The sequence below is a fragment of the Copadichromis virginalis genome, linkage group LG18 (assembly GCF_057382275.1).
Source record: "Copadichromis virginalis isolate Kocher_CV1m ecotype Utaka linkage group LG18, C_Virginalis_male_GT1.1, whole genome shotgun sequence".
Lineage (NCBI taxonomy): Eukaryota > Metazoa > Chordata > Actinopteri > Cichliformes > Cichlidae > Copadichromis > Copadichromis virginalis.
The window spans coordinates 25,923,194-25,948,370 of NC_140635.1; the positions used below are offsets into that span (position 1 = coordinate 25,923,194).

Sequence of the window (25,177 nt, forward strand, 5' to 3'; positions counted from 1 at the left end):
CCTGTATGTTTCTTTGACACGTGTACACTTCCAAAGATGGGACCACTGCTGATGTATGTTTTTCTCTCTGTTGACTTTTACTCATACAAAAAGTAATTTGCATTTTACATTATATACAGCAAATAATGTACATGCTATAATTTCCAAGATTCAAAACTCTAGCCTTCACATGCAACAGATTAATTTATGATGGTCTGCTCCACATGTCTGTTCAACAGCTCCTCAGATCAGTGAGCTATACAATCGTATTGTGGATAAATGATAACACCCTAAACATGAACTAAGTAAACATTTGGCTGTTGTCTAAGAAAATAGAGTCTTGTGGTAAGCGTTCTCTTGAATGTCCTCAGTAGGTGTCATTGTGACGTGCTGATCAGTGATGAATGAGGTGAATCATGAGAATGAAAGTGTGAGGGCAAAAAAAGAAGCAGACAGATTAGCAGCAAGCTCTCTAATGTATCTGCTCTGTTGAGTCTGGATGAGGGGAAAGAGAAAAAAGTAGGATGCTGATGAACTACATTGCTTGATCGTGACACACTCTTCCCAGAGTACTTTATGCTTATTTCTGATCTTTTACTACCTCAACATTAAATGCATAGTCAACAGAACTCACTGAACTACTCAAAGACTACTGAACACCATAAATAAATATATAGGGCTACAAAGCCTCTTACCACAGAGCCCGCTTACGATTCCCTTTCCGTGCTCAGCATCCTTGAATAGACCACACAAAGATCCTTAAGCCAAAATCCCTCCCTGGTATTTAATTCTAAATGAGTAATTACTGGGTGTGTCAGTGTGTCTTAGGTTTGCAGGTAGACTGGGTAAGGAAGCTCATTTGCACGGTGGCTTTTGAGCAAATTGCGCCATCACACAGACACACATTCTGAAAGTGTCAGGGTATCCATCGGCACCCACTGAAGAACCCAGTTTCTCAGAGGGGACAGACAACATACAGCTGTCAAGATGTGTGACATGGGGGGACTGGATAACCTGGTGGCCAACACGGCCTACCTAAAAGCTCAGGGTGGCGATGACAAGGAGATGAAAAAGCGGCGTCGCAGCTTGTCTCTCCCCAAACCTGAGGCGTGCACGTCAGTACGAGCTACCATTGAAAAGGACTTTACATTGCTTTGTGAAAGGCAGCCTATTGGCAAAAAGTTTTTCCGCGAGTTCCTTTCAAGTAACAATGAGTTTAAGCTTGCCGCAGAGTTCTTGGATGAGTTGTATGACTGGGATCTGGCTGAAGGAGCAACAAAAGACAAGGTACGCCAAAACATCATGACCAAGTATTGTAAGGCTGACTCCAAGAGCTTTCTGACATTTCTTACTGGAGAGGCTGCTGACAAATGCAAATCTGTCACCAATGCCAATTTCGAGGAGGTGATGAAAGGCAAGGTCCAGGACGGTGTAAGAGAATTTCTGAAAGGAAAACCCTTCACAGGTTATCAGGCCAGCCCGTTCTTTGACAAATTCCTCCAGTGGAAGGAGTACGAGAAACAGCCCGTCAATGACAAATACTTCTATGAGTTCAGAACTCTAGGAAAAGGAGGCTTTGGAGAGGTAAGCATGCAAATACATCTCAATTAATTTATTTGAGTTGCAAGAGTCATCCCATTATGACCATAGAGTATGGATAAAGCTAAACTAAGCTGTAGAGGTGTGCTCTACACATAATTACACATATAAGTAAATCACATCTTTAAGTTTTAACATGTCTGAGACTGACCATGAAGTCATATACCACACAGGCATTACAGCTTAAATTTTGTCTTGCGTTTCACAAGGTATTACTTTGTTTAATTGGTTTAGGGATTGTGTCTTTTCAAAACACCTGAGGATTAAAGAACATATGAAAGCTTTCAACCCAGTAACTGAAAGTGCACTTTAATTTAAAATATTATATTTTTAAAGAAAAAAAACTGCTGTGTAAGCATATTAACTGAGCAGTAATTATATTAGTGGATTAGTGGAGAGCAGTATGAAATTGGCGATAACCTGGTGAAGATTTGCTGTGACTGTTATTGCTTTGTGCTAAATCAGCATACACAGTGGTTGAGAGTTAAGCAATGAGTTCAGTCTTTTCATTTAGCTAGTAAAGTAGAAATCACCTTTGAATTATAAACAATGATAAGTGAAGTGACTTTTCAGATAGTGGGCCTTGACTGCAAGAGAGGTGTCAGATTTGTCAAGGCATCACTGGCAAGGGTCAAGCTAGATTATCATCTTAAACATTAAGTCCTGCACCACTCTCTGGATTAAAAATTATTTATGATCATATTTAGTGTGAAATTCTGAAATAGGAACATTTAAGTTTTAAAGGATAAGTCACATCTATTTTCTTGTGTACATTTTGTTAATACTAAAGTAGAGAGTGGGAGCTATCCGATCAGTCAGTAAGCTACCAAGAGACCAGGCTTTTTTTTTTGTAGTAAAATAAATTAAAATGATTTGATTAACATCTGGAAGCTAACATTCCTAACAAGTAACGTGTTTTCCTCCAGGTATGTGCTGTTCAGGTCAAGAACACGGGCCAGATGTATGCCTGCAAGAAGTTGTGTAAAAAGCGTCTGAAGAAGAAGGGAGGTGAGAAGATGGCCCTGTTGGAGAAGAAAATCTTAGAGAAGGTTAACAGCCTGTTCCTGGTCAACTTGGCGTATGCTTATGCCAACAGCACCCACCTGTGCCTTGTCATGACCCTGATGAATGGAGGAGACCTCAAGTACCACATTTACAACATAGGCTACGATGGCAAGGGTGTGGACAAGGGCATTGAGATGAAACGCATCATCCACTACACAGCGCAGATCACCACTGGCATTCTACACCTGCACGACATGAATATAATATATCGTGACATGAAACCAGAGAACGTGTTGCTTGATAGCCAAGGCCAGTGCCGACTTTCAGATTTGGGTCTGGCCATAGAACTCATTCCAGAGAAGACTGTCACCCAGATGGTGAGTAGATGTCCCACACGACAGTGATGTTATAAATTTAGATGGCAGGTTTTTCTTTTCCACTTTTAACAAGATGCAGAACAACAAGTACACTGAGTTTCACTCTTAAGCTCTTAGAAATCTGTTAGCTTTAGAGCCACAGCTATATGATGCCAGGACTGATTATAGGATTTCATAGTAGCTCCACAGTGTAGTGGTTTACACATTTCCCTAACAAGCAAAAGACCCCTGGTTTAATTCCAGGAGGATTGCATCAGGAGCAGCATCCGGTGTAAAAACTCAAACATGTGGAACTACCCACTGTGGTGACTCCTTGTGAATGAGTGGGCAGTCAAAGTACGGTAGAAAATATCTACCATAAATGGGCTGTTAGCATAAGGCATATTTTGCTGCTCGCAAAATATCCTGTGCTGACTCACGCTCTTATAGACATATTTTTGTCAACTCATCATAAACCACACATATACATACACAAGCTTTGATTTCCACTACGTCTTTTTAAATTATCCGAAGACAGGTGGAGGTAAGATACTGGGCAGATGTCAGTCCTGGTTTGGCATTTACTTTAAATCCGGACAGGGATTACTGGATTCCTTAAGGATCTGTGCGATGAGAGTCTCTGAATCGATTATATAAGTCATTTGATCCTTTAGCGGTCAGATTATAGCTGGGCTATTTATAGGCCACCATTTTGTGCTGTGGTTATGTTAGAGATCTTGCAGGTGCAGTGCTTTTAAAAGTACTGCTTGCTAAGTGTAAGAAGGTCTCCCTGAAGAATCTGGTCACAGGGATTTAGTTATTTCTGACACCTTAGCTGTGCTGCACTGTCTTTCAACAGCACATACATAGCATATCAGTCTCTTGCTTTACTCCCAAGAAAAGGAAATAGAGATACAATGTTCTCACTGAGTTCACGATGCCACACCAGTAGTTGCATAATTAATTAAAATGATAATAATAATTATGATTTCCTGACAAAAACATGTTTTTGACAAACGGTAGGTAATGCTAACACTAAATTATACCCCACTGTACACATCTAAGGACCAGGGTTTCTTTAGGACTTACTTGCTGCAGCAAAGAGTAAGCTCTTGGCTATATGAAAGTCCAGTAAGCTCATTATCATGTACTCTGATGCTCCTCAGCCAGCCAAAGTGACTAGGCTAACCTTTACAGGCAAGGCTGGCTTTGGACCCCTAATCCTCTTAGTGGAATTACACAAGTCTGTCCCAGATTAGATTGACAGATCCAGGTAAAATGTACGCTGAATATGTTTAGATGTGCTAGTTTGCAAACACGTCTGGAATGGTTCTTTAAAAACACTAAAAACACACTAAAACCAGATGAACTTTGATTTCAATTTATGACATGAGTGGTCATACATGTTTTGTTTTTTTTTAAGTTGCACAGGGAACAAATTGGAAAATGAATGCATTTTACTAGTTTTGCATGCTTGGTGTCTTGTAATATAAAATACCTAAGTAATGTTTAAACAGTATATAGCGTGCCAGTCAGTCACAGGGCCGACATGTAACAGGCAATACTTTAGTTTCCATTCACCTAGTTTTTCTATCTTTGGACTGTAGGTGGAGCACCTGGGTATACGTGGAGGACATCCTAGCTCCACACAGAATACTTTCAGTACATAGTAAATGCATTTTTGGTGTCACTATAGCAGGACAGTGAATCCTGTAGTTCCTACTGTTTGCTTGCAGTAGCTTTTTAAGTTTTATATCAGTTTACTGTATATGTCCATTAGTAATTCATGGCTATGTGCTGTCTGGTATTATTTCTGCTGGTAGCTATAGTATCCAAAAATGGCTGTCCCTTATATAAGAGGCCGGACAGCTCTGTCAGTGCGTAGACATACACAACTCTTGACAGGTAGTAGGCTTAGCAATAGGATTAAGCTCCTGGTCCGAGGCTACATGTGGGGTCATATAGGGAAAGCAAGGATGACATGGGAGCAGAAGGGCAGGAAGAAAGTAGGGAATAGAGTGACAGGTGAAAGTTAGAGACAAGATGTGAAGACTTTATAAAGATTTTTAGCTCTCTTCTTCTGTTGAGGGGTATGGCCACATGCTGTATAATACTATACCTACTTTTTGCTTGGTGTTAAGTGCTTCCTCCTTAAATGGTCTTACAAGTTTCAAGTTTCGTAATAAATATGAAGCACCTTCCATTAGGTCAGAATATCTAATGAAGTGTTTTTTGTATTTGAATCTCATATTCGTCCTTTATCCAGGCTGGTACTGGAGCCTACATGGCCCCTGAGCTCCTGACCAAAACCCCATACAGGACATCAGTGGACTGGTGGGCCCTGGGCTGCAGTATCTATGAGATGGTGGCTGGCTACACACCTTTTAAAGGCCCTGAGAGCAAAAAGGAGAAGGTTGAGAAGGAAGAGGTGCAGAGGCGCATCCAAAATGAGGAGCCAAAGTGGGAGCACAAGTGCTTTGATGCAGTAACCAAGGACATCATCCAGCTGTTCCTCAAGAAGAAAATGGATGAGCGTCTGGGCATGAGGTAAGTGGCTCTTTTATCCAAGAAGTTTATTGCCATTTGTGAACTTAATGCTAGTATAATGGATGTCTAAACGCTGCCCTTGAGTTGCCACATGGATCGGACATTGCAATTCACAAACTCTGATGGAGAAGTGTATTTTTTGTCTTTTCATTAGGAACAACATGGAGGATCCCAGGAAACACGAGTGGTTCAAGACCATCAACTTTCCCCGCCTGGAGGCAGGGCTGGTTGACCCTCCATGGGTCCCCAAGCCCAACGTTGTCTATGCCAAGGACACTGATGACATCGCCGAGTTCTCTGAGATCAAGGGCATCGAGTTAGACGCCAATGACGAGAAATTCTTCAAGGAGTTTAGCACAGGCGCTGTACCCATCCCATGGCAGCAGGAGATGATCGACACTGGACTATTTGATGAACTCAATGATCCCAACAGGAAAGAAGGTGGAGGAGGTCTCGATGATGACAAGAAGTCTGGCACGTGTACATTGCTGTGAGCAGCCACATTTGATACGAAACAACCGTGTTAACATTCAGTATTTTGTTTTCTAAACTCGTGTAAAAAAGAAAAAAGGTTTTACGAGAGGCGAACACGAGTGTGTCTCTTGTAAGGATGTCCATGGCATAGGGAAGCAGTAAAGTATGAAGGATTTGACAATGTGTTTCGAGCACTGTCGCTCAGGTTCACAGCTTCTTTTTCTTTTCTAATGTTGTAGCTTTGCAACGACTTTGACCATAAATGACTGCTAGGAGAAAGTGTTACTAAAGTTTTCATTAATGACACACATTAGAGGAGTAAGAGGAGCAAGTTAACGCAATATGTTTGTGCCAGAACTACCTTATAAAGTTCCTGTCTAAGAGGTTCAGTGAGTGTGGTTTTACCAGCTGAAGCAGTGTTGTGTTACAAGCAAACAGGAACAACCACACATGTAGACATTCAACAGAATTGGAGGAGGTTCATTGGTAGCGAACTGTAGAATTTCAGAGCACTTTCCTTGCTGTCATCAGATCACGCTGTTTCTACGACGAAAGTGCTTTTTATCTAACACCATGTGGAGGACATAATTGTGTTTTTTTAGTCACCTGTTGTGATCCTAAATCTGACAATTAGGATTGCATTTACACTGAATGTTTTAGTTTTATAAGACCAACTGTTACAATTGTATGTATTGTATATAAAGAAATATATATATATATCTATCTATGCACAGAGAGAAAGGAAAATATTGTATGTAAGTAATTTATAATATAGAATTAAATGAAAGAGAGTGAAGAATACCAAAAACCTCTTCAGTGAGTCCCTCTGCTGTTGGTGCTGTGAGCCTCTGCTTGTAGTGAGAAATGGAGACTCTCGCTCTGGGATTTTGGGGGAGAGATGAGCGCTGAAAAAGCAGCTCATTGCTGCACATAAAAGATTAAAATTTAGACAGATTGAGCAATAAATTGCTGAACCAGGAATGCACAGGTTGCTTTATACTGGCCCTGAAACGCTAACTAGGGGCTCCTTTCTTAGTTTGAGGTTGTTGGGCTGAGTCTAGAGACTCTAGAGAGTTTTTAAATTTCCAGATCTTGTGCAGAGGTCAGTTTATACAGGTAATTTTAATAAGTACACGATGCATGTAAATATAAAATGAGAGGAATTGCTACACTAGATGAAGTACAGCACAGCAGACGTTTCCTTGAATCGTGACTCATTTGAATAAATTAAAATGTCTTTTAAAAAGTGTCTTTCTTCACTCATGAATATTCATGTGTTTGTCATTTGTTGTCACCTTGAAGCCTGAACATTTCCACCACCAGCGTCAGAGAGCGGCCCAAATCGAGTCATGCCGCGCATGTTCTCTGGGCTAAATATAACCACAGGGAAAGTGCTGCGGAGAACTCTGGAGTAAAACCTAAAAATATCAGTCGCATTAATCCCTTTAGGATGCTGACTACATTCAGGCTGTGCTCCAAACTGGCAGGTTTAGCTCATAGCTGATAAGGCGATAACCAGTGTTATCCTTGCGCCTTCTTTGCTCAAATCAGCTTCAAATCCCTTCAAGTTCTGTAGCATCTCAGAACTGTAAAACATTTCACAGCTTCATCACGTTTGGTCTCTCCTTTTTTAGTGAAATATGAATGAAATTAAAAGTCAACCTTTAAATGTATCGGGTGGCTGTGATGGCTAGAAGGGGAAAATATGAAATGATTATGGAAGACACTAACACATGAAACACTCATTTATGTGTGAGTTCTTCATGTCAGAGCGGTTTATTTTACGTTTGCCCACCTCCTTCGTCCATACAGCTGAAGAAGTGTACTTTCTTTTGTCTCCAGTACCAGTTGTTCAGCCCAACTCAAGGACGGTAAGAGCTTAGCAGAACTTAAGGTGGATTCTTGCTGCAGCTAAACCCCGACAGATTATCTCATGTAGCAGGACTTGGGTTCAAACTGCTGTTGACAACGAAAGAACTGAGCTGCTGCAGCCCAGGGGCGCTGCAGGAGCCGGGCAGATGAAGGCGCTGTGAAATTAGAGTGGACAGGTGTGATCCGAATGCCTCTACTGATGTATTCTGACCTCTACAGCCATTTCAGACTCAGTTGCAGGTCTGGCCTTTTGCACAAATACCAGGCTAGACTAGGTTTTTGAGAAATGAGGAAAAGACTGTTGAGGTTATAAAGATGAACAAATCTTTACAGACTAATGATTGTTTAGATTTTATTTAAGCATGTACCTGCTAAGTTCAAATGCCACACCAAGACCTGCTCCCTTGCAGTTCGTCATCCAACAAGCAGCACTGTGTTAGTGCCACGCGCACGCCTAAACTATTCTTGCTTCTGGCTCCCTCGTGTGCCAGCAAATATGTGCTGCAACTGCAGTGAGAGTACTTAGAGGCTGAAGATAAACAATCCCAGGCTTCAATAAACAACTGCGGTCCCTCATTAGCTCTCTTTCCAGTCCCAGAGGTATGAAGCAGAATTGGGAATTTAAACAAGTACAATTATGTAATTTTATGATGCATCCAAAAATACAATTAAACATTCCTTTGTTCAGTCACATAATGGGCGAAATCAAGATGTGCCCTAAAAATGAATTGATACATGTATGAAAACATGTCCTTGTTAAAGATTAAATAAGTGTTTCGAGGCCTTTTGGGGGGGGTTGTGACCCATTACAACAATGGTGTCTGGGTTTGGCTCTGGGCATCAGGTGTCTGAGTTGTTATCAGTTCCTCCAAACACAGAATCCCCCTCCATCTTTACACATGGCTTCATTTATGTAACTGTCCCTGGACAAAAGAGGTCAGATCATTGTTATTTCACAAGAGGAAGAAAAGCTGCTTCTGTTTTCAAAAATCTCCCATTTCACTGCATCCCAAAGGTGCTCTGTTGGACTGAGATCTGGTGACTATGGCGGTTTGAGTACAGCGAACTCACTGTCATGTTCAAGAGCCCAGTTTGACATCATTTGTGCTTTGTGACATGGTGCACTATCCTGCTGGGTGCAGTCACAAACACAAACTGTGGTCAGCAACAATGCTCGGGTAGGCTGCGGTGTTTAAACGATACTCAGCTGGTAATTTTGACGATCAAAGTGTGGCATTAAGTGCAGCAAGAAAATGCGGCAGGTGGCTGAACTGTTGATACAAGGAAGGATGGATCCATGATTTCATCTCATTTAAATTCTGGCCCTACCATCTGAATGTGACTCAGCAGATTGGACAGCGTTTATCCAAATCTTCTCTTTCTCCAGTTTTGGTGACTCTGTGCAAATATTAGCTTCCGTCTCCTGTTCTCAGGTCTTCTGCTTCAAGGTTTGACATGTTGCACATTCAGAGATGGTCTTCTGCATACACTGGTTGTAATGAGCTATTTAAATAGCTGTTACCTTCTTATTACCTTTAGGAATCTGACAATTCTCTTCTGTCCTCTGGCATCAAAAAGGCATTTTCTTCCAGAGAACTGCTGTTCTCTTATATTTTCTCTTTTTCAGACTATTCTCTGTAAAGAGATGATTCAGAGTAATCAGCTCAAACGAGCACATCTGCCACCAACAACCATGCCTTTCTTCTCCATTCTGACGCTCCGTAATCAGAACTTCAGCAGGTCATCCTCCATGTCTGCACAGAGTTTACTATATTAGATATTGGTGCAAAAAAGCAAGTTGTTGTAAAGAATCAGAATCAGTGAAGTTTGACTTGGATGCTGACAGAATTTAAGGTAGAATTTGAATGAAGGAAAACAAAACACAACACAGGACTCCATTTTTTCTTCAAAATCACTTATCCCACAATTTATTTCATCAGGTCTTAAGGCACCCTGAAGAGATGTTACAAGTTGTTTGTTCAAATGCGGGTTCCTTTTAAGACTGTGTAAACATAGCTTTGAATAAGATATTTTCCTGTAAATCTTTGTTTAAATTATTTCTTTACAGTGCACAGACATTGTGTTTTTGTGACAAAAATACAGTGTGAATTAAGTAAATATGGTAAGATAGTTTATATATATATACATTGAAGAGTAATAGATCGGCAGACAATCAGATCAACAGGCTGAAGAAGAGAGAAAAACTAACAATCTTTGAGACCCAGATAGATATACAGATCACGTATAGATATACAGTACATAGTTACAGTGAACTTTTGAGTTTTGCAACAACGCTTCTTCCAGCGCCTCTCCGCCTTAAAAGCTAATTTTTACACCGTACCTTCTCGCGAGTGAGTGCGCGCCCGTGTCGCCTTGAACCACAGTCGACACGACGGCACCCCCCGCCCCCTGCCCCGCGAGGTGGTCTCAAGTCCCGGAGGGCTCACCCACGTGTTTGCTATTGCAGTGGAGAGGTGAGTAAACAGGAAGACGGGCAGACGGGCAGACAGACAGACGGACATGCAGACAGACGGACACACAGCACAAGACTGGGTTGTGGCTACGCGGACCACAAGACAAAGATCTATCTATAATTCCCCTAAATATGTTATAGCATCACAATGTATTTATAGTAGAAAGGGACTTTGTAATTGGCATTTCATATACAGGGATACAGTGGCTATACTTGATTATCACGGTATGTTTCCATGAAGTCTTTGTGATGTGCGACGAATAATACTCTGGAGATGTTCTACTTTCTCAGTTATACTATACAGCAAGATAAAAATCCTCTCCACACTGATGATAATACTGAATCCATACAGTTTAAGAGATGAAAGCAACACTCTCTTCCCTGGCAGCGGGAAGCTCTAAAAACAAATTTAAACAAAATTGTTTCATCAACAATTACACAACAGCTCCAAATGGCTTGGTTGCAATGGCTATAAGTTATCGAATCACGTCAATACAAATAAAGAAAAAAACAACAACAACAAACGTAACTGAGCGGAGGATGAACAGTGCAATAGGTGAATGGGGAAGGGGGGGAAGAGGGGGAAAGGGGAGGGAGGGCGTGTGGATGGACGGACTCACGAGCGGAGCCTGTGCTTTGTTATGAGGGTCTTTGAGGAGGTCAGCGAGGAATCGTTAAGAAAAGAAAAGTCAGAAATGTCATGAAAGCAGCATGTGGTACCACTGTCTCGCTGACTGTGTTGTGCCACATCCCAAAATGCCGCCTTTGTGACGTTTTGACGATTCCTTCTTTTTCTTAAAAAAATAAAATAAAATAAAGATAAATCCTTAGTGGGCAGCTTCAATTAGATTTCCTTTCACAGGCTGTATATTTGCCTTTTACTCCACCACCTTAACCCTGAACGTTACGCGGCCCAGGAATTTATCCCGCTCGTCGTTGTTGCGCAGGTTGGTGCCCTCTACCCTGCACTCCACGGCCAGCTCCTTGTTGTAGTCCTCCTTGGTGAGCAGCAGCTTCACAGCCACCAGGGGCTGCATGTAGTTCTCCTGCATCAGGACCGAGGCGATCATTTATTAGTAACACATCACTTATTGGGCAGGTTAGTGGATACTGTCCGGCTGTAGTTAAATACTTACATGGGCTTTCTTGCCGTAGTAGGGGAAATACATCTTATCAATGCGGCCCTCACTTGGGAAGTAGTGCATTTGGACCGGGTGGTCTTTCTGCAAGGCAGGACACGTCTCAGAGTAAAGATTTTACAATGAAGGAATTCATTTAATGTCGAATTAATGAGACATATTCCGAGACCACATGAAACGGGACGGAACAAGACAGAAAAGTGAGGACTCTCTGCTGTCAGCGAGGAGGTTTAAATGAAGTGGAAAACACGATGCGTTCCGCTCAATCCAAAAAAGTGACATTTCTGGCAGAAAACGTACACCGAATAGATTAAAATAGACTTTAGAATGGCACTAAGACTGGTTTAGAGTCACCTGCATAACGGCATGTTACATAATGAAAATGTGTTAACACCCCTACTGGCCTTATCCTGTAAAATTTACATGTTTATCTTACCCTAAAGCCATCAGTGACAGCATGCAGGAAGATATCAGACACAACACAAACAAAAAGAAGGAAGAAATGAAAGCGAGATCAACAGAAAGAAAACAGTGAAACTGTTATGTTTTTGTATGAAAGAAATAAAAAAGACAAAAAATACACATACAAGCCAGCAGGACAAGTGTAATGTAGAGAAAATGCTTTACTTTGACCGTGCAGTTGATGTAGGGATCCCCAATTGGCTTCAGGCCAATAATCTACGAAAGGAGAGAAACAGGAAGAGAGGTTGAAACTGTGCATGGCTGCTGCTTGCGTGGGTCCAGAATTAGAAATCATTTATTTTTGGGAACAAATAAGTGGAGAATAGAGGCTGTGCGGAAAACAGGAAAAGGACGCGTGTTTCCCTGGATCTGTGAGAAATAGCGAGTGTTACCCTGTTCATCTTCAGCAGCACACAGGGTTTTCCTTCTTGATATCCAAAGTCGGTGTCGGAAAGGCCAGAGCACAAACTCAGGGAGGTCCTCCTGAAGGGACAAACTTTCTTTGTCATCTCACCGCCATCCTGCATGTAATACTCTCCCGGAATGCACTCCTCGTTGTTCTCCTGCATCGAATCGTTGTATCCTGATGCAGAGACAGAGATGGATTGAGGTACAGCGTATTCAGATATTTGGCAAGAGTCAGTGGAAAAAGATCGGAGAGAGGGAGAGTGGTATTCATTTTATTACAGCTCGCTTTCAATCTGTTTAATTTATCTGTGCATTAGAGCAAAGTGCACTTACTTTGCAGGAAGGATTCCAGATGGTTGACATAGGTTTTGTAGTTTTTTGAATCAGATTTGTTGAAAGTAATGTCCAGTGAATTTGGACGAATCACCAACCCTGTAACGAGACATAAGGTAAACGAAGGAAAGCGGTGAACACATACTCACACACGCCCTGAATGCGTTTCAGGTAGGTGGTGCTGTGGGGATGGCACTGTGAGTTGGACAGGCCCTCTCAGCACTTGAGCCAAATAAAAAGCCACTTTCAGCTGCTCCCTTATTCACACGGGGTCGCCACAGCAGGTAGCTCCGCTTATTTGATTTGGCAGATTTTTTTACGCTTGATGCCCTTCCTGACACAACCCCAAAGGGATTTGTGTCCCTCCCGGGATCAAGCTGGGAAGCTTTCACTCGTTAGGCCAATGTGTAAACCACCATACTACGGAGCACTGAAGCCAAAACGACAATAATATTTGCTGCAAAATTGAGATCATTTATGAATATTTTATAATCTAATATGATTGTGAACTTTTAAATAAAGAATAATGTTGGTCTCTGAAAGCTCTGTTAACTCCTCCAATCCAAGATGAATCACCACAATACAATCAATCATCTAATAAAAATGACTGGAAACACAAACCAGACACAGCCATCAACTCAGAGGAAGCCAGATTTACACATTGAACATCAACACAAAAATCGAAACTATCAACAGCAATCAGCATCGATTACTGTCAGAGATGACACCAAAAACACAGCGCCTGCACCTCAATTTTTATCTTTCAAACACTGTTATGTCCTGCCAAAGCCATCGATGATCTCGTAACAAGTACGCCACATTTTATACAACCACACTGTCCAGCAGCAGGTCTGCATCAGCGGTTATGAATAACAATCACCCTGTTATTAAGTGTCATTTATGCTGACGGTATGTTGGCAGAGCATAAAAAAAAATTGGTTCTGCGTACAGCTGAGAGTTTAAAAAGTACATTTTCAGGATTCGCCCTGAAGCCCTTCATCATGGCATTGATGTCCATCTGGTAATAAATGTTAGCCTTCTGTTTGTCAGCGAAGAAATAGCAAGTAGCATAGTTGGGCTGTCACCATGAGTACTGTAGTAGAACATTGCTGATTCTGATAATCTATTAAAAGGATTCATTTGGAAATCTGAAATTCACTTCTGCATGGCCATCTTCATGCTGCACTCCTGCTTACAGGTGTGGTGACTGCACTGTGGGCAGGCAGATCAACTGAACCCAAGTAACCTTAGATCCATTACATCTGCTGTTAACTCTTTACCCCAAGCCTACCAGGATTAACCTTTAAAGCTCAGAAGTTAGTGAGGGTGGTCTCTTCCTGTCTACCCTTGGAAAAACCTGGAAACTATTCTAATGGTCATCAAACCACGCCTATGCAGAGTTATCAAAACTCGTCATTAAAGGTGGAGGTGAATGATGTCCTAATACGCAGATATAGAAATAATCATGGTGAATTTATGCTACAAGGTTGTGTCTGTTTGGGTTGGTATTCAGTGTGGAACCATGGGTTCCTGCCAAGCAGTCCTCCAAAATCAACAACACCTAGTTCAAAGTAGATGAAGATGCTGATTGGTTGTGGGGGGGAACAGGGCAGGGAGTTCACTGTGAACGAGAAAGGGGGGAAAAACATTGCGACTTTTGGTTATCTTTGATCGTCTGTGGGCTGTAGAACCTCTTTCCCCTCTTTATACGCTCGGAAAGAAAACACTCAGCCAACAGCATCCACTGGTGATATCACACAGGAAGAGTCTTCAAAATAGATCGATGTAAAAAGCAGCTGTTATGCAGCGCTTTATTGTGACAGCACCTTATTGGTGCAGGCATTAATAATGAATGCCTGGATGATTGATGCTGCCAGGAACAGAAAAGGAAAAGTCCAGTTACTCCTGTGTATTTTAATCTTGAGAGATACTAACCTGGCTCTGGAACGCGGTCTCTGTACCTCGGCACATAGTCATCCAGAGTGAGCAGCATCACCCACATGGTCAGAGCGAACATGCCGGCCAAGAAGCAGTAGAAGACCAAGTAGAACAAGAGGATGAGTGCTGGAGGATGTCACGGGAGGAAACACATGAGAGAAAGAGAAAGAAGACGGTGATGAGATAAAAAGGGATTCACTGCGATTAACTGCACATTTTAGCCATAGCCTTACGCTTGATTGCTTTACATTTCCCCTCGTCTTCAGGTCATTTGAATGAACTGTCCCTTCGAGGGAAACCATTTTGAATATGGGAGGAAATTTCACCGGCTGCTAACAAACGTGAGGCCCCATTTCACTTCTTTTCAGCCCAAACGTGATTCAAAGATTGCTGCAGTTTCTCGGGGCATCTGCTGTCTCATTTATATAACTGCAGGGAGAGAAAAAGCTGCATTTATGGGAACATCTGACTCAAAATGGTTCACCATCATCCAGCCTGCACAGCACGGATGCCCTCTAAGTTGCCAAAAACGGGGGGTGGGGGGTGGACCCCTCAGCTTCCCGCTGTACACCCCCCCCTCCCTCATTCCACTCCAACAGTATCCCACAATGCACCTGCCTGGTGCATAAAAGAGAGAGAAAGAGGAGAGAGGGAATCCCATTTGACCTTGACAGGCATGCTAATGTGGGCGGCCATGCAACTGCAATGGAGCATCCCACTGCACAGCAGCACAGGGGCGCAGGCAGCCTGACAATCTGCGCTAGCCTATAGGAGCCGGCTGCTGGAGGGAGGGTACCCCTGTTACTACCTTACTCTGGAAATAACTGGGGGATTATTACATAAAATGTATGGCCTGATCAGATATTGATTGTGCCTGTGGCACATTCCTCAGCTATGATGAGCATCTTTCTCAGCTGGGCTCTGCTGTGTCAGTGCAGGTCCCGGATAACTCTGTTAATGCAGATGCTGATCATTCATTAAATTATATATATATATATTTTTTTTAAAAATGTACAAGGCTGCTGTGACTGATTATCGCCTGCTTGGCTGTTTTCCCCTATGCAGCAGAGACAGACTGCTGCACACCTCTGATAGCATCATTTATCTTGGCGAGCCTCTTGGTACAGGCTTCTCCTTTAACACCTTCACACAGGCCCGTGATGGCTTCTCAGCCATCTATGTGGCACTCATTTAAATCCATCCACACAAAGACATTTATAGGAGGCTTTATACCGAAGAGACACGTGGCTATAAATGCTTTGAAAATGAATATAAGATTAGGTATAAGCTCCGTGAATGTCAAAGCGCGGCCACTAATTGACTGCTGTGTAACGGGGATCCTTACCCCAGCTGCTGGCAGTACGACCCAACAGCTCCCCGGTTCTCGGGTTGTAGATGGAGTCCTTCCAGCTGGACACGTTCTCCTTGTTGGCCGCTTTATCCTCGGTGCTCGCCATGGTGATGTGTTTTTTCTTTTTTCTTGGTCCCAAAATGTGCCGTTTCTCCTCCCTAAAAAAATGCAGAAAGCGCAGCGGGCGATGTAATGAGGCAAAAGAAGCCGGCGAGGCGGCAGTGAGTGGTCGGATCAATGATTGGGGAAGGAGTGGGCGGTGTAGAAAGAGAGGGAGAGCAGAAGGAGAGAGAGAGAGAGAGAGAGAGAGAGAGAGAGAGAGAGAGATGCTCTGGTGGAACAGGAAAAAAAGGTGAGGAAAGAGGGGAAAAAAATCTGTGACGTCCACACTGGGCCTAACGTGGCAGCTGATGCAGTACGAGCAGATGGATGCAGATTGGCTAATCACGGGGAGACGCACGGAGACGCAGCGTTACGCGCACTAATTATAAATGGAGCACGCGCCATCATGCTTAATCTCTCGTTTTTATTATGCACCTTAATGGCAGTGCCAACTAAAGAAGAGCCTGGGATCTCCATTTATTAAGTGAGAGATCTTTTATTATAATTATTATTATGATTATTATTATTATTATTATAGCTAACACGAGAAAAGCGCAAAAAATGGCGCACTGATTACGGATTGTTGGGCACAAAGTGCGTCTGTGGAAACCCTAAAATCACAGTACTGTTAAAAATAACGTGCATCTTTTGCTTTATTACGAAAGTATTCGGACCTATTATAGATGAATTACCGCTCTTCTGCACACAAGTCGTACGCGGTGAGTCACCAAACCAATAACCAATCGGGATGAGGTGTGTTCGAGCAGCACGGGGCGCGCTGCTAATCACTCAGAAAGCTCTGGACGATCACGCTCGTTCGCATAAATATGTAGGAGCGTGTGAGCCAGTGATCAAAAGACCAGAAGCCGATCGGGATGCGATTTGCGACCAATTCCCCCCTACAGATATTTGCCTCATTTGCTAACCCTTGTTGCTATGGCAAAATAGACTGCGTGTGTGCGTGTATGTGTGAAAAAGCGAAGGAGGAGGACAAGAAGATTCAGAGTGCGTGATTGTAAACAGATGTGCCCTATTTAACAAAGAAACGCTTTTTTCCACCGCAGACTGAGGCAAGGATGCCATCCTATCATAGCTTCAACCATATCTATGGAACGCCAGGACTGCCATAATGAATTAATTAAATACACCATTAAATAATTAATTAAATGTGTCAATAATTAATTAAAATTGGAATTAATTAATTAAATAAATAGTTATGGCACATGTAATTAATTAATTATTGCCACATTTAATTAATTATTTATGTGTTTCACATTTTAATTAATTATTTATGTGTTTCACATTTTAATTAATTATTGACACATTTAATTAATTAATTATTGACACATTTAATTAAATATTTATGTATTTCACATTTTAATTAATTATTGACACATTTAATTAATCATTGACACATTTAATTAATTATTTAATGATATATTTATTTATTTCATTTTGGCAGTCCTGGCGTCTGGCTCTCATCATGAAATAATTTTATCTGTCAGCCTCACCCATCAAACTCAGGGGGCGGGGTTAACGCTGATCGAGTCAAAACCATTGCTTTGGCCTGGTGGCCATTGTTTCTAGCACACAACAACCTGCATGTGGAAGCTAACAGAACTGAGCTTTGAAAAACCCTGTTTGTGTGTCACCAAATACCGTTTTAATATTTTTTAGCCGAGAATGTAGTGGTTTAATCTTCATGTGTCTGGTCGGTTTGTCAAGATACAGCCTCTTTGCAAAAGTGCTTCGATGATTTCGGAGATTTCTGCCCAGTCTCACGGCAAAGCGTGGGATAGACCCGCTCGCCTCGCAAGCAATCCCACCGACAAAGCGCAGGCCCCGGTACTAGTGATGGGATTTCCGGCTCTTTTTAGAGATCCGGCTCTTTCGGTTCGCCTCACTAAAAAGAGCCGGCTCTTTCGGCTCCGAACCGGCTCTTCAGGTTGTTTTGTTGCTTTAATTAATTTATTATTAACAATAATATAAAATTATGCACAAAAGGAATTACTAACGTAAAAACAAGTGGTTTTATTTATATATGTTTATATATAAATATATGCGGTGGCCCCTAGAGACAAAACACGTACAAACTCCAAAACACATTTCTAGCATGAACTGAACTTCCAAAGCAGAGCTACTAGATCACTTAAATTACACAATTGAAAGCATGTGTGTATTGTTTGTGTATTTATACACAGGCACTCATATATATATTCAAATAATTAAAAAAAAAGTTCATTTACCTGTTATTACCACACACCAAATCCGGTCGTTGGTACTTGCTGGCTTGTGTAGCCACAAGATAACAAAGGCTCAACACTGCGCCCAGCATCCTGGAGCACTTCTGTTGTCTTTTGTACGTGTTTTGAGTTTTTATGTGCTTCTGAGTTTTTATATGCTTCTGAGTTTTTACGTGCTTCGGAGTTTGTACGTGTTTTTACGTGTTTTGGAGTTTTTACGTGTTTTGGAGTTTGTACGTGTTTTTACGTGTTTTGGAGTTTGTACATGCTTCAGAGTTCGTACGTGATTTGAAGTTTGTATGTGCTTTGTCTGTAGGGGCCACCGTAAATATACTTTTATTTATTCACTCCACATAAAATGTAATAAATAAATCATATAATACAAAAATCAACTATTCACATTTCAAGTTTTAACTATTTAAATTTTCAGCTTTTTCCTTTCACAAATTTAAAGTGAAAAGAACACAAAACACTGCAAACCACAACACAATTAAATATAAATTATAATATGAAAACTAAAAGAACATGCATATTCTCTGTCATGTGGACCTGCATGAATAAACTTTCTCAATCCTTTATCATCTGCAACCGAAAATAGTTGTGGATGATTACTATACCTTTCTAATGTTGTTGTCCCTGCCTCTCTTTCTCTCTCTCTGGCTCTGTTCCTGTGCTACTGAGTGTAACTACCGCCCCTACCCCCTCTGCCCAGCGTAAAGCACAAGGCTCGCGTGCAGAGTGAAGCGGAAAAAAAGTGCGAGAGAGAGGCTGAGAGAAAGGAAAAAAAAAAAAAAAACACGTGACGGCTCGCGATAAGGAGCCGGCTCGCGTCGTTCACGTCAAAGAGCCATTTCGTTCGCGAACGACCCATCACTACCCGGTACACAGCTGTAGTAACCCCCGCTGACTTCTTTTACTGAGGTTATATTTATCGGTGTTTTATTTCCTGAAGTTCTTATGTGTCCTACGTGTTTCAGTCGCCAATTCTGAATTATGACTAACATTAAAAACATGTTTAAGGAGGAGAGAGAGCAAAAAAATCTGTTTAACATCTGATCTTTGGGTTTTTGTTCAGTAATCAGCCTGACCTGTGTATAAACACATAAAAGAGATAACGTTGGTGTTTCCGTCATGTAGTAACTGCTGGCTTTAACTGTACAAAGGTTGTTCGACACTATGAAACACATACAGACTTCATGATGTTCGGCTAATATTTTTATTGTGAATATTAATCATGAGGGTAAACGGCCCTGTACACCACGGAGCGAGGTCAGCATATCCACGATATCCTCAGCTCCATGAGTTAACACAGAGTTTCCCAGCTGACTATCTAACTGCCAACTATTCCAGAGACATGAAAATATACAGCATAAAGAAAAGTGTAAGAGACCCAGCAGCAGATTAGAATAACAGTTATAGATTTAATAAATCACCAAATGAATCCAAGAAACGAGCAAACCTGTTCCGACAATTTGAGTTTGTATTCCCTCAGCTGCAGACTCGCTGCTGTTTAAATGTTTGAAAAGGAAGATTAGATATAAACAAACGTCAAACATAGACTCAGTCTGCCTTCACATTTGATATGAGGCCAGCACGTATAGTGGCTGTGTCCTGTTTTAAGATCATACATGTAAAATTGTCGATCCAGCCGCTCAGAGTCCGTGGTTACCATGGTTACTGCATAAGCAGCTATAATGTTAACAGCTGGCACTGAGGAAACCTACCGGCAGCATGGGTGTTTATGTTTTTCATTGCAAAAGAACTGTCTGAATGGTTAACTGAAGTTAACTTGGATAAATTATAGTTAAGGAATATCACAGATAACGCCTACACTGTAAAAAAAAGTCAGTAAAATATACAGCAAAACACCGTCAAATTCCAACGGTAATGGAGCGTAAAATCAAAAACTTCCTTTTACTGTATTAAATAGATTGAATAACCGTTAATTGTGAGACTGGATAAAACTTTGTTTTTTACTGTAATAAAATGTTGAAATTATAAATATTTTCTGTGAAAACAAATAAATATGCATACATTTTACAATTACATATTGTAATGTTGAAAATGTCTGAAAAACTTAGATTTTACGGTATTATTTGAGTAAGACTACATCTTTTGGGGTTGTGCACATTGGAATTCACAGTATAAAGCTGTAGATTTTTAAGCAAACAAAAACATTCATTTTTACAGAAACAAGATGTTAAAAAATAGGGTCCACCGTAATAATACAACCAGTACATACCATTAAAAAAAAGCAAATATCAGCAGTGAAAGACAATAAAACTGATAGTATTTTTTTATTTTAAAATTCAGATACTGATATACAGATTAAAAGTTAGGCCTGCAGTATATCATTGTTAACCTTCTGATAAAAAAAAATCAACAGCAAAAGAAGATGTTAAAAATAAAGTTTATGGTTGTGAATAAAATTGATTTCAATAATCTTTTTTAATTATTATTTTAAAACAACTTTATGTTGTTGTGTTTCACGCCATATTATCAGACCACCAAGTGGGTCGGCCTTAAATTTTGAATTTGTGTGATCGCTGTTGATTGGTAGCTAAACTGCTGGTAAACTGTGTACAGACGTTTTACGTTCGAATTGCAGAGAAAAAAAATCTAGTAGCAACATTGTGCAGTATGAGCGAACCATTTCACCAAAAAAAGGGGAAGCAAGGTAAGACGTGGCTGCAGCGGTCTGCAGACGTGACTTCTGATCGAACCTCCTAAAGAAACAAAGAGCGACGTTACATTGCGGGATGACGTCACCTGAAAATGACCAATAGCGCGGCGCGCTGCTGAGCTGTGTGCCAACCGCTCTTTTTTTCATGCAGGAGACTCAAGTTGGCTTCACTAACGGACACAGTTTTGAACTCGTATATTAGCGCCATTTATTGCTGCTTGGACCACAGCATCTTCGGAATTTGTAGACATCCTGGCAGCTTACAATTAGTTCGAGGTGAGGTGAGTACATGCAACTTCAAGTTATCTCTGTTATAAAAATCCACCAGCCCAGCGTTTATAGATAATTTTAGCAGTTCGTTTTTTATGAGTGAGGTTGTGAATTTAGTTAGCATTTGTGAGTTGAGTTAGCATTACTGTTGCGAGGGAAGCATTGCTCTGGATTAGTTTCTGTATATGGCGTGCTTAATTCGCTAGGGAGGAATTACCAAAGTACATGGAGTTATGTTAACGTGTAATTTCTGTGGTAAGGTAGTTCAGTCATCAAGGGGCTACGTGCTTCGTTGTAAACTGCATCGGAATGAGCCACGTTGTTTCTTTCGGTGTATTGAAGCAGGCTGCAAGCAGACATACACCAGGTATGGCGCGTTTAAGGCTCATTTTTACCGAAGACACTGCCCCCACCCATGTCACTGGTGTGGTGGTGGTTTCTTCGTTTACATGTGCAATGGCGATGTGTGAACGTCAGTGTCAGAACTCTAAAGAGTTAATAGCTCATCTGAAGAGCCTTATTGTGGAAGGACACGTGGTCACTTGTCCAGTAAGAGGATGCACAAATACCTTTAGAGTTAAATCATCTTTTACTGCTCACATGTCACGTAAACACAGAGTTTTCAGACAGCAGCATTGGTGATTTATATAGAGAGTCTGCATGTCAATCATCATCTGTTCCAACCACATCAGATGACTTTGTACCCTTGATTTCCGAGCCTGCTGCACAGTCTATTACACATGAAGATAACATGGAAATGCCCCCTGAATTCTGTGATCTTTTTCTGAGAAACATTTCACTATTCTACTTAAAATTGCAGGGTCAGTTTCTACTGCCTGCTTCAACCATACAGAACATTGTAGAGGAAATGCAGAACATGCATGAGTTGGGACAGACATACAGTTTGGGTAAACTTGCATCACTGTTAAAAGATGACACATCATTATCAGAGGAGGACATCAACAAAGTCTGTGAGTCTGTCAAAAGCTATGATCTTTTTTCTGCATGTCATACCGGGCCATTGAGGACAGTGCACTCCAGAGCTCAGATCTTTAAAAAAGCCTTCAACTATGCGGAACCAAAGAAAATATTTTTAGGGAGAGATGAAAACAGAAAAGATAGGTTTGCCTATTATGTGCCTTTAAGAGAGACTTTGAGATGTCTGCTAGAGTCTGATCTGTGGCAGAAATCAGAAGAGCCCTCTACTGAGCCTCCTGCTGATGTTCTGTGTGACATAAGTGATAGTAAGCTGTTTTAAATAAAATGATTTTTTTGGTCAAAACCCATTGACTTAATTGATTTCTATCCATTAACATCTTACATGAAGTATGGGTACCAAATGGTTCCACTGAAACACAGTGTGCTGTCACAATAATGGTGCTGTTAGTTTGGTACTTACGAAACACTGTATAAAAGTGTAGTATCAAGCAAGATCAGCTTCATATTTTAAGACCAAAGGTACCACTTGGTGTAAATTGACCTTTATTCACATTCTTTTATCAGACATCTTGGAAATGGGGGGCAGCATAAGGAGTTCCATTACTAAGGTGCTGCCGGACCTGTCTGCCTCAATCCTTGAAATTGTACTGGAGGCACTACAATCATTAGGAGTGGAGGCATCTGAGAAACAAACCAGTAAGTATTATGATTTCATTGCACAATAGCCATGAAGGACTTTCTGTTTTTTCTATTATGCTTTGGCCAAGGTCCAAAAAGTACAATTAATCTATTGTTTGTGATATTGTTTTACAGCACCAAATATGGAAATTTCAAGCCAGGCCAGCATATCGTCTCCATCTGTTTTAAGGTTTAAGGGTGGTGGCACAGCTAAGACCCAAGAGTCTCTTTCAAGGTTAGTAAAGTAAACAGATTCAAGAAGATATTTTACACATTTCTTTGTCGTCTGTCTCTAAATCTTATTTTGTCTTTATTATGATTAAAAAGGTTTGTTTTGTTCCTGCCCTTTTCAGACACTGAATTTGAGCAGAAACCATAAGGATACTCAAAGGACCTGTGACTCTCAGGAAATGGTGAGATTTCAGGTCATAATCTTTTTTTTTCCATTAAATTAATTTTCCTTTTTCCCTTTACAATATTGCTGTTTTGTTTTTGTAAACAGCATCAAATGAGAGCGACAGATGAAACAGTTTCAAGACAATGGCAGGAAAAAAATGCTGAAGATTGAAACAAACCTTGGCTGGAAATATTTGGTATGTGTTTTACCGTAAATCAAATTGTTGAAAAACATTCAGCTACACTGTAACACAGGGAAACTTGATTTGTACTTATTTTGTTACTTTAATTTCTTGTCTCATTATTTTTGTCAGTTATTATTGTTTATGGTGTATGCCCTTCTTGTTTTCCTTCTGAATGCAGAAGGTATCTAGCCAGTCCACAATGAAAGCTTCGTTGCACCCAATGAGTCTTCTGGCAGAAATGATGGCGGCTGTATTCTTTGGTTTCCCTAAACATCACACCCTGCCTGTTTATACGAGGCTCTTCAATTAAGTCTGCACCCAAAGATTCAATAAGAGGTAAGCAGTGGTATTATTCAAGTTTTGCTAAAGAAAGATGGACAGGAGACACTAATCTTAATCAGCCGAGCTCAGGTTCATGTCCAGGTGAGCAGTTTCATACGCTATAAAATGTAGATTGAATGATAGGTCTCATCACCATGCATTCAGCCATTAACTTCAAGTTCTATGATAAATCAATACGAAACTTAAATACGTTTTCCAACAAATTATGATTGTGATTAGGGCTGCGTTGTCTGTGTATCACTTTTACATAAGTAGATTTAAAGTATAACTATTGCCAAAACGCAACCTGGGCTGTTTTTTTTTTTTGTTTTTTTTACTGTATCGATTTTGATGTGCTCAAATTTATGCCCCGGCCCCCTAGTATTCCCATTCACTGGCTATTGACCACAAAACAAAATCACGGTCAATCTCAAAAACGGCTTGTTTGTCGTAATTATGCTTTTAGATATATGTTTGTCTCGTTTACAGTAAAAAAAAAAACAACTGAAAAAAACAGCCCAGGTTGCATTTTGACAATAGCTATCCTTTAAGAACTGTATATTTTACACTTAAGAAATCATTTATCATTAGATCTGGTTTTGGCAGCACGTTTTGTTCATTTCTGTGCATTTTGCTCAAGCACTGATCAAACTTTGTCCATTTTTTTTGCTGCAGAGGGGATCCTGCCAGTCCAAAGTGAACTCCTGATGGACATTGAAGTACTCCTGCAGAGCTTGTATCTTCAACACCATGCGCATTAGAAACTCCACCGAGTCCTTTCCTTCACCAAGGCAGGACCCAGTGACTCATTACTGTTGATAGGTCAGGGGCAGGTAATATTTTGTTTCATGTTTATTCATTCCTCCATGGATTACCAGCCATATATATGGACACATGCTGTATTCTCAAGATCTATGCTGTTTTGTAGGAATAGAGAAAATGATATGTTTAGTCTGTTTTCAAATGGTATGTCAAATTTTCTCATTGTTTATCAGTAATATTCTCTACCTTGGTTGTATATGAGCATCTTTAGATTTTTCTATATTTAGCGGTTGCAAATGTAAAATGTACGGTAAACCATTTGTTCCTCATATTGTACTGTATTTTTAGCGGTAAAATACCGGCAGCTGTGGTTGCCAGGAATTTACCGTAAAATGTATCTGGTCAAAATAAAATGCTGTAATTTGTTATACAATTTCACTGTGTTTTTTACTGTCAAAGGTTTTAATAAGGTTTAACATATTTCTGTTATTTTTACAGTTATTTACAATAATAGGGTCTATCCTATTACTGTTAAATTAACAACAAATTACTGTAAATATTATTATATTACTTTTTTTTACTGCAAATATCTGTAAAAAGCTATGGAAAGTTGCATTTTTTACATTAAATTGCTGTATAATTGACAAATATATTTGGTTTTT

At 40.6% G+C, this 25,177-nt stretch overlaps 2 protein-coding genes and 1 long non-coding RNA gene across 5 annotated transcripts; 2 read left to right on the forward strand and 1 right to left on the reverse strand.

Moving 5' to 3' along the window:
• Positions 1–913: 913 nt before the first annotated feature.
• On the forward strand, positions 914–6,081 carry grk7a (G protein-coupled receptor kinase 7a). Its single transcript, XM_085439353.1, has 4 exons — positions 914–1,563; positions 2,505–2,960; positions 5,206–5,486; positions 5,641–6,081. The coding sequence occupies exons 1-4, from the start codon at positions 967–969 to the stop codon at positions 5,978–5,980; spliced, it is 1,674 nt and encodes a 557-aa protein (XP_085295479.1). The 5' UTR covers positions 914–966; the 3' UTR covers positions 5,981–6,081.
• A 3,645-nt stretch (positions 6,082–9,726) lies between these two features.
• atp1b3a (ATPase Na+/K+ transporting subunit beta 3a) lies at positions 9,727–16,243 on the reverse strand. 2 transcript variants are annotated; one of them, XM_085438323.1, is made up of 8 exons: positions 15,931–16,243; positions 14,583–14,711; positions 12,648–12,746; positions 12,299–12,489; positions 12,072–12,122; positions 11,442–11,528; positions 11,202–11,351; positions 9,727–10,584 (listed from the first exon to the last, which is right to left on the reverse strand). In XM_085438323.1, exons 1-8 carry the CDS (start codon positions 16,040–16,042, stop codon positions 10,513–10,515), a joined length of 891 nt encoding a protein of 296 aa, XP_085294449.1. In that variant the 5' UTR covers positions 16,043–16,243; the 3' UTR covers positions 9,727–10,512. The 2 variants fall into 2 exon arrangements, with proteins under 2 accessions (XP_085294449.1, XP_085294447.1); XM_085438321.1 differs by having other exon boundaries at positions 9,727–11,351; positions 15,931–16,238.
• Positions 16,244–20,792: 4,549 nt separating this feature from the next.
• Positions 20,793–24,948, forward strand: LOC146688015 (uncharacterized). Of its 2 annotated transcripts, none has more exons than XR_014916307.1 (7): positions 20,793–21,245; positions 22,738–22,869; positions 22,987–23,086; positions 23,205–23,264; positions 23,354–23,444; positions 23,611–23,768; positions 24,429–24,948. It is a non-coding gene; the product is annotated as an uncharacterized LOC146688015 (long non-coding RNA). The 2 variants fall into 2 exon arrangements; XR_014916308.1 differs by having other exon boundaries at positions 20,793–21,240.
• The last annotated feature ends 229 nt before the right edge of the window (positions 24,949–25,177 follow it).

Coding starts and splice junctions, on each gene's coding strand:
- atp1b3a (XM_085438323.1), bottom strand. CDS start 16,042: ATGGCGAGCACCGAGGATAAAGCGGCCAACAAGGAGAACGTGTCCAGC. Junction 12,490..12,647: donor TCTGGAATCCTTCCTGCAAA/GTAAGTGCACTT, acceptor TCTCTGCATCAG/GATACAACGATTCGATGCAG. Junction 10,585..11,201: donor TGGGCCGCGTAACGTTCAGG/GTTAAGGTGGTG, acceptor CTGAGAAAGTAG/AACATCTCCAGAGTATTATT.
- grk7a (XM_085439353.1), top strand. CDS start 967: ATGTGTGACATGGGGGGACTGGATAACCTGGTGGCCAACACGGCCTAC. Junction 1,564..2,504: donor GAAAAGGAGGCTTTGGAGAG/GTAAGCATGCAA, acceptor GTTTTCCTCCAG/GTATGTGCTGTTCAGGTCAA. Junction 5,487..5,640: donor GATGAGCGTCTGGGCATGAG/GTAAGTGGCTCT, acceptor TCTTTTCATTAG/GAACAACATGGAGGATCCCA.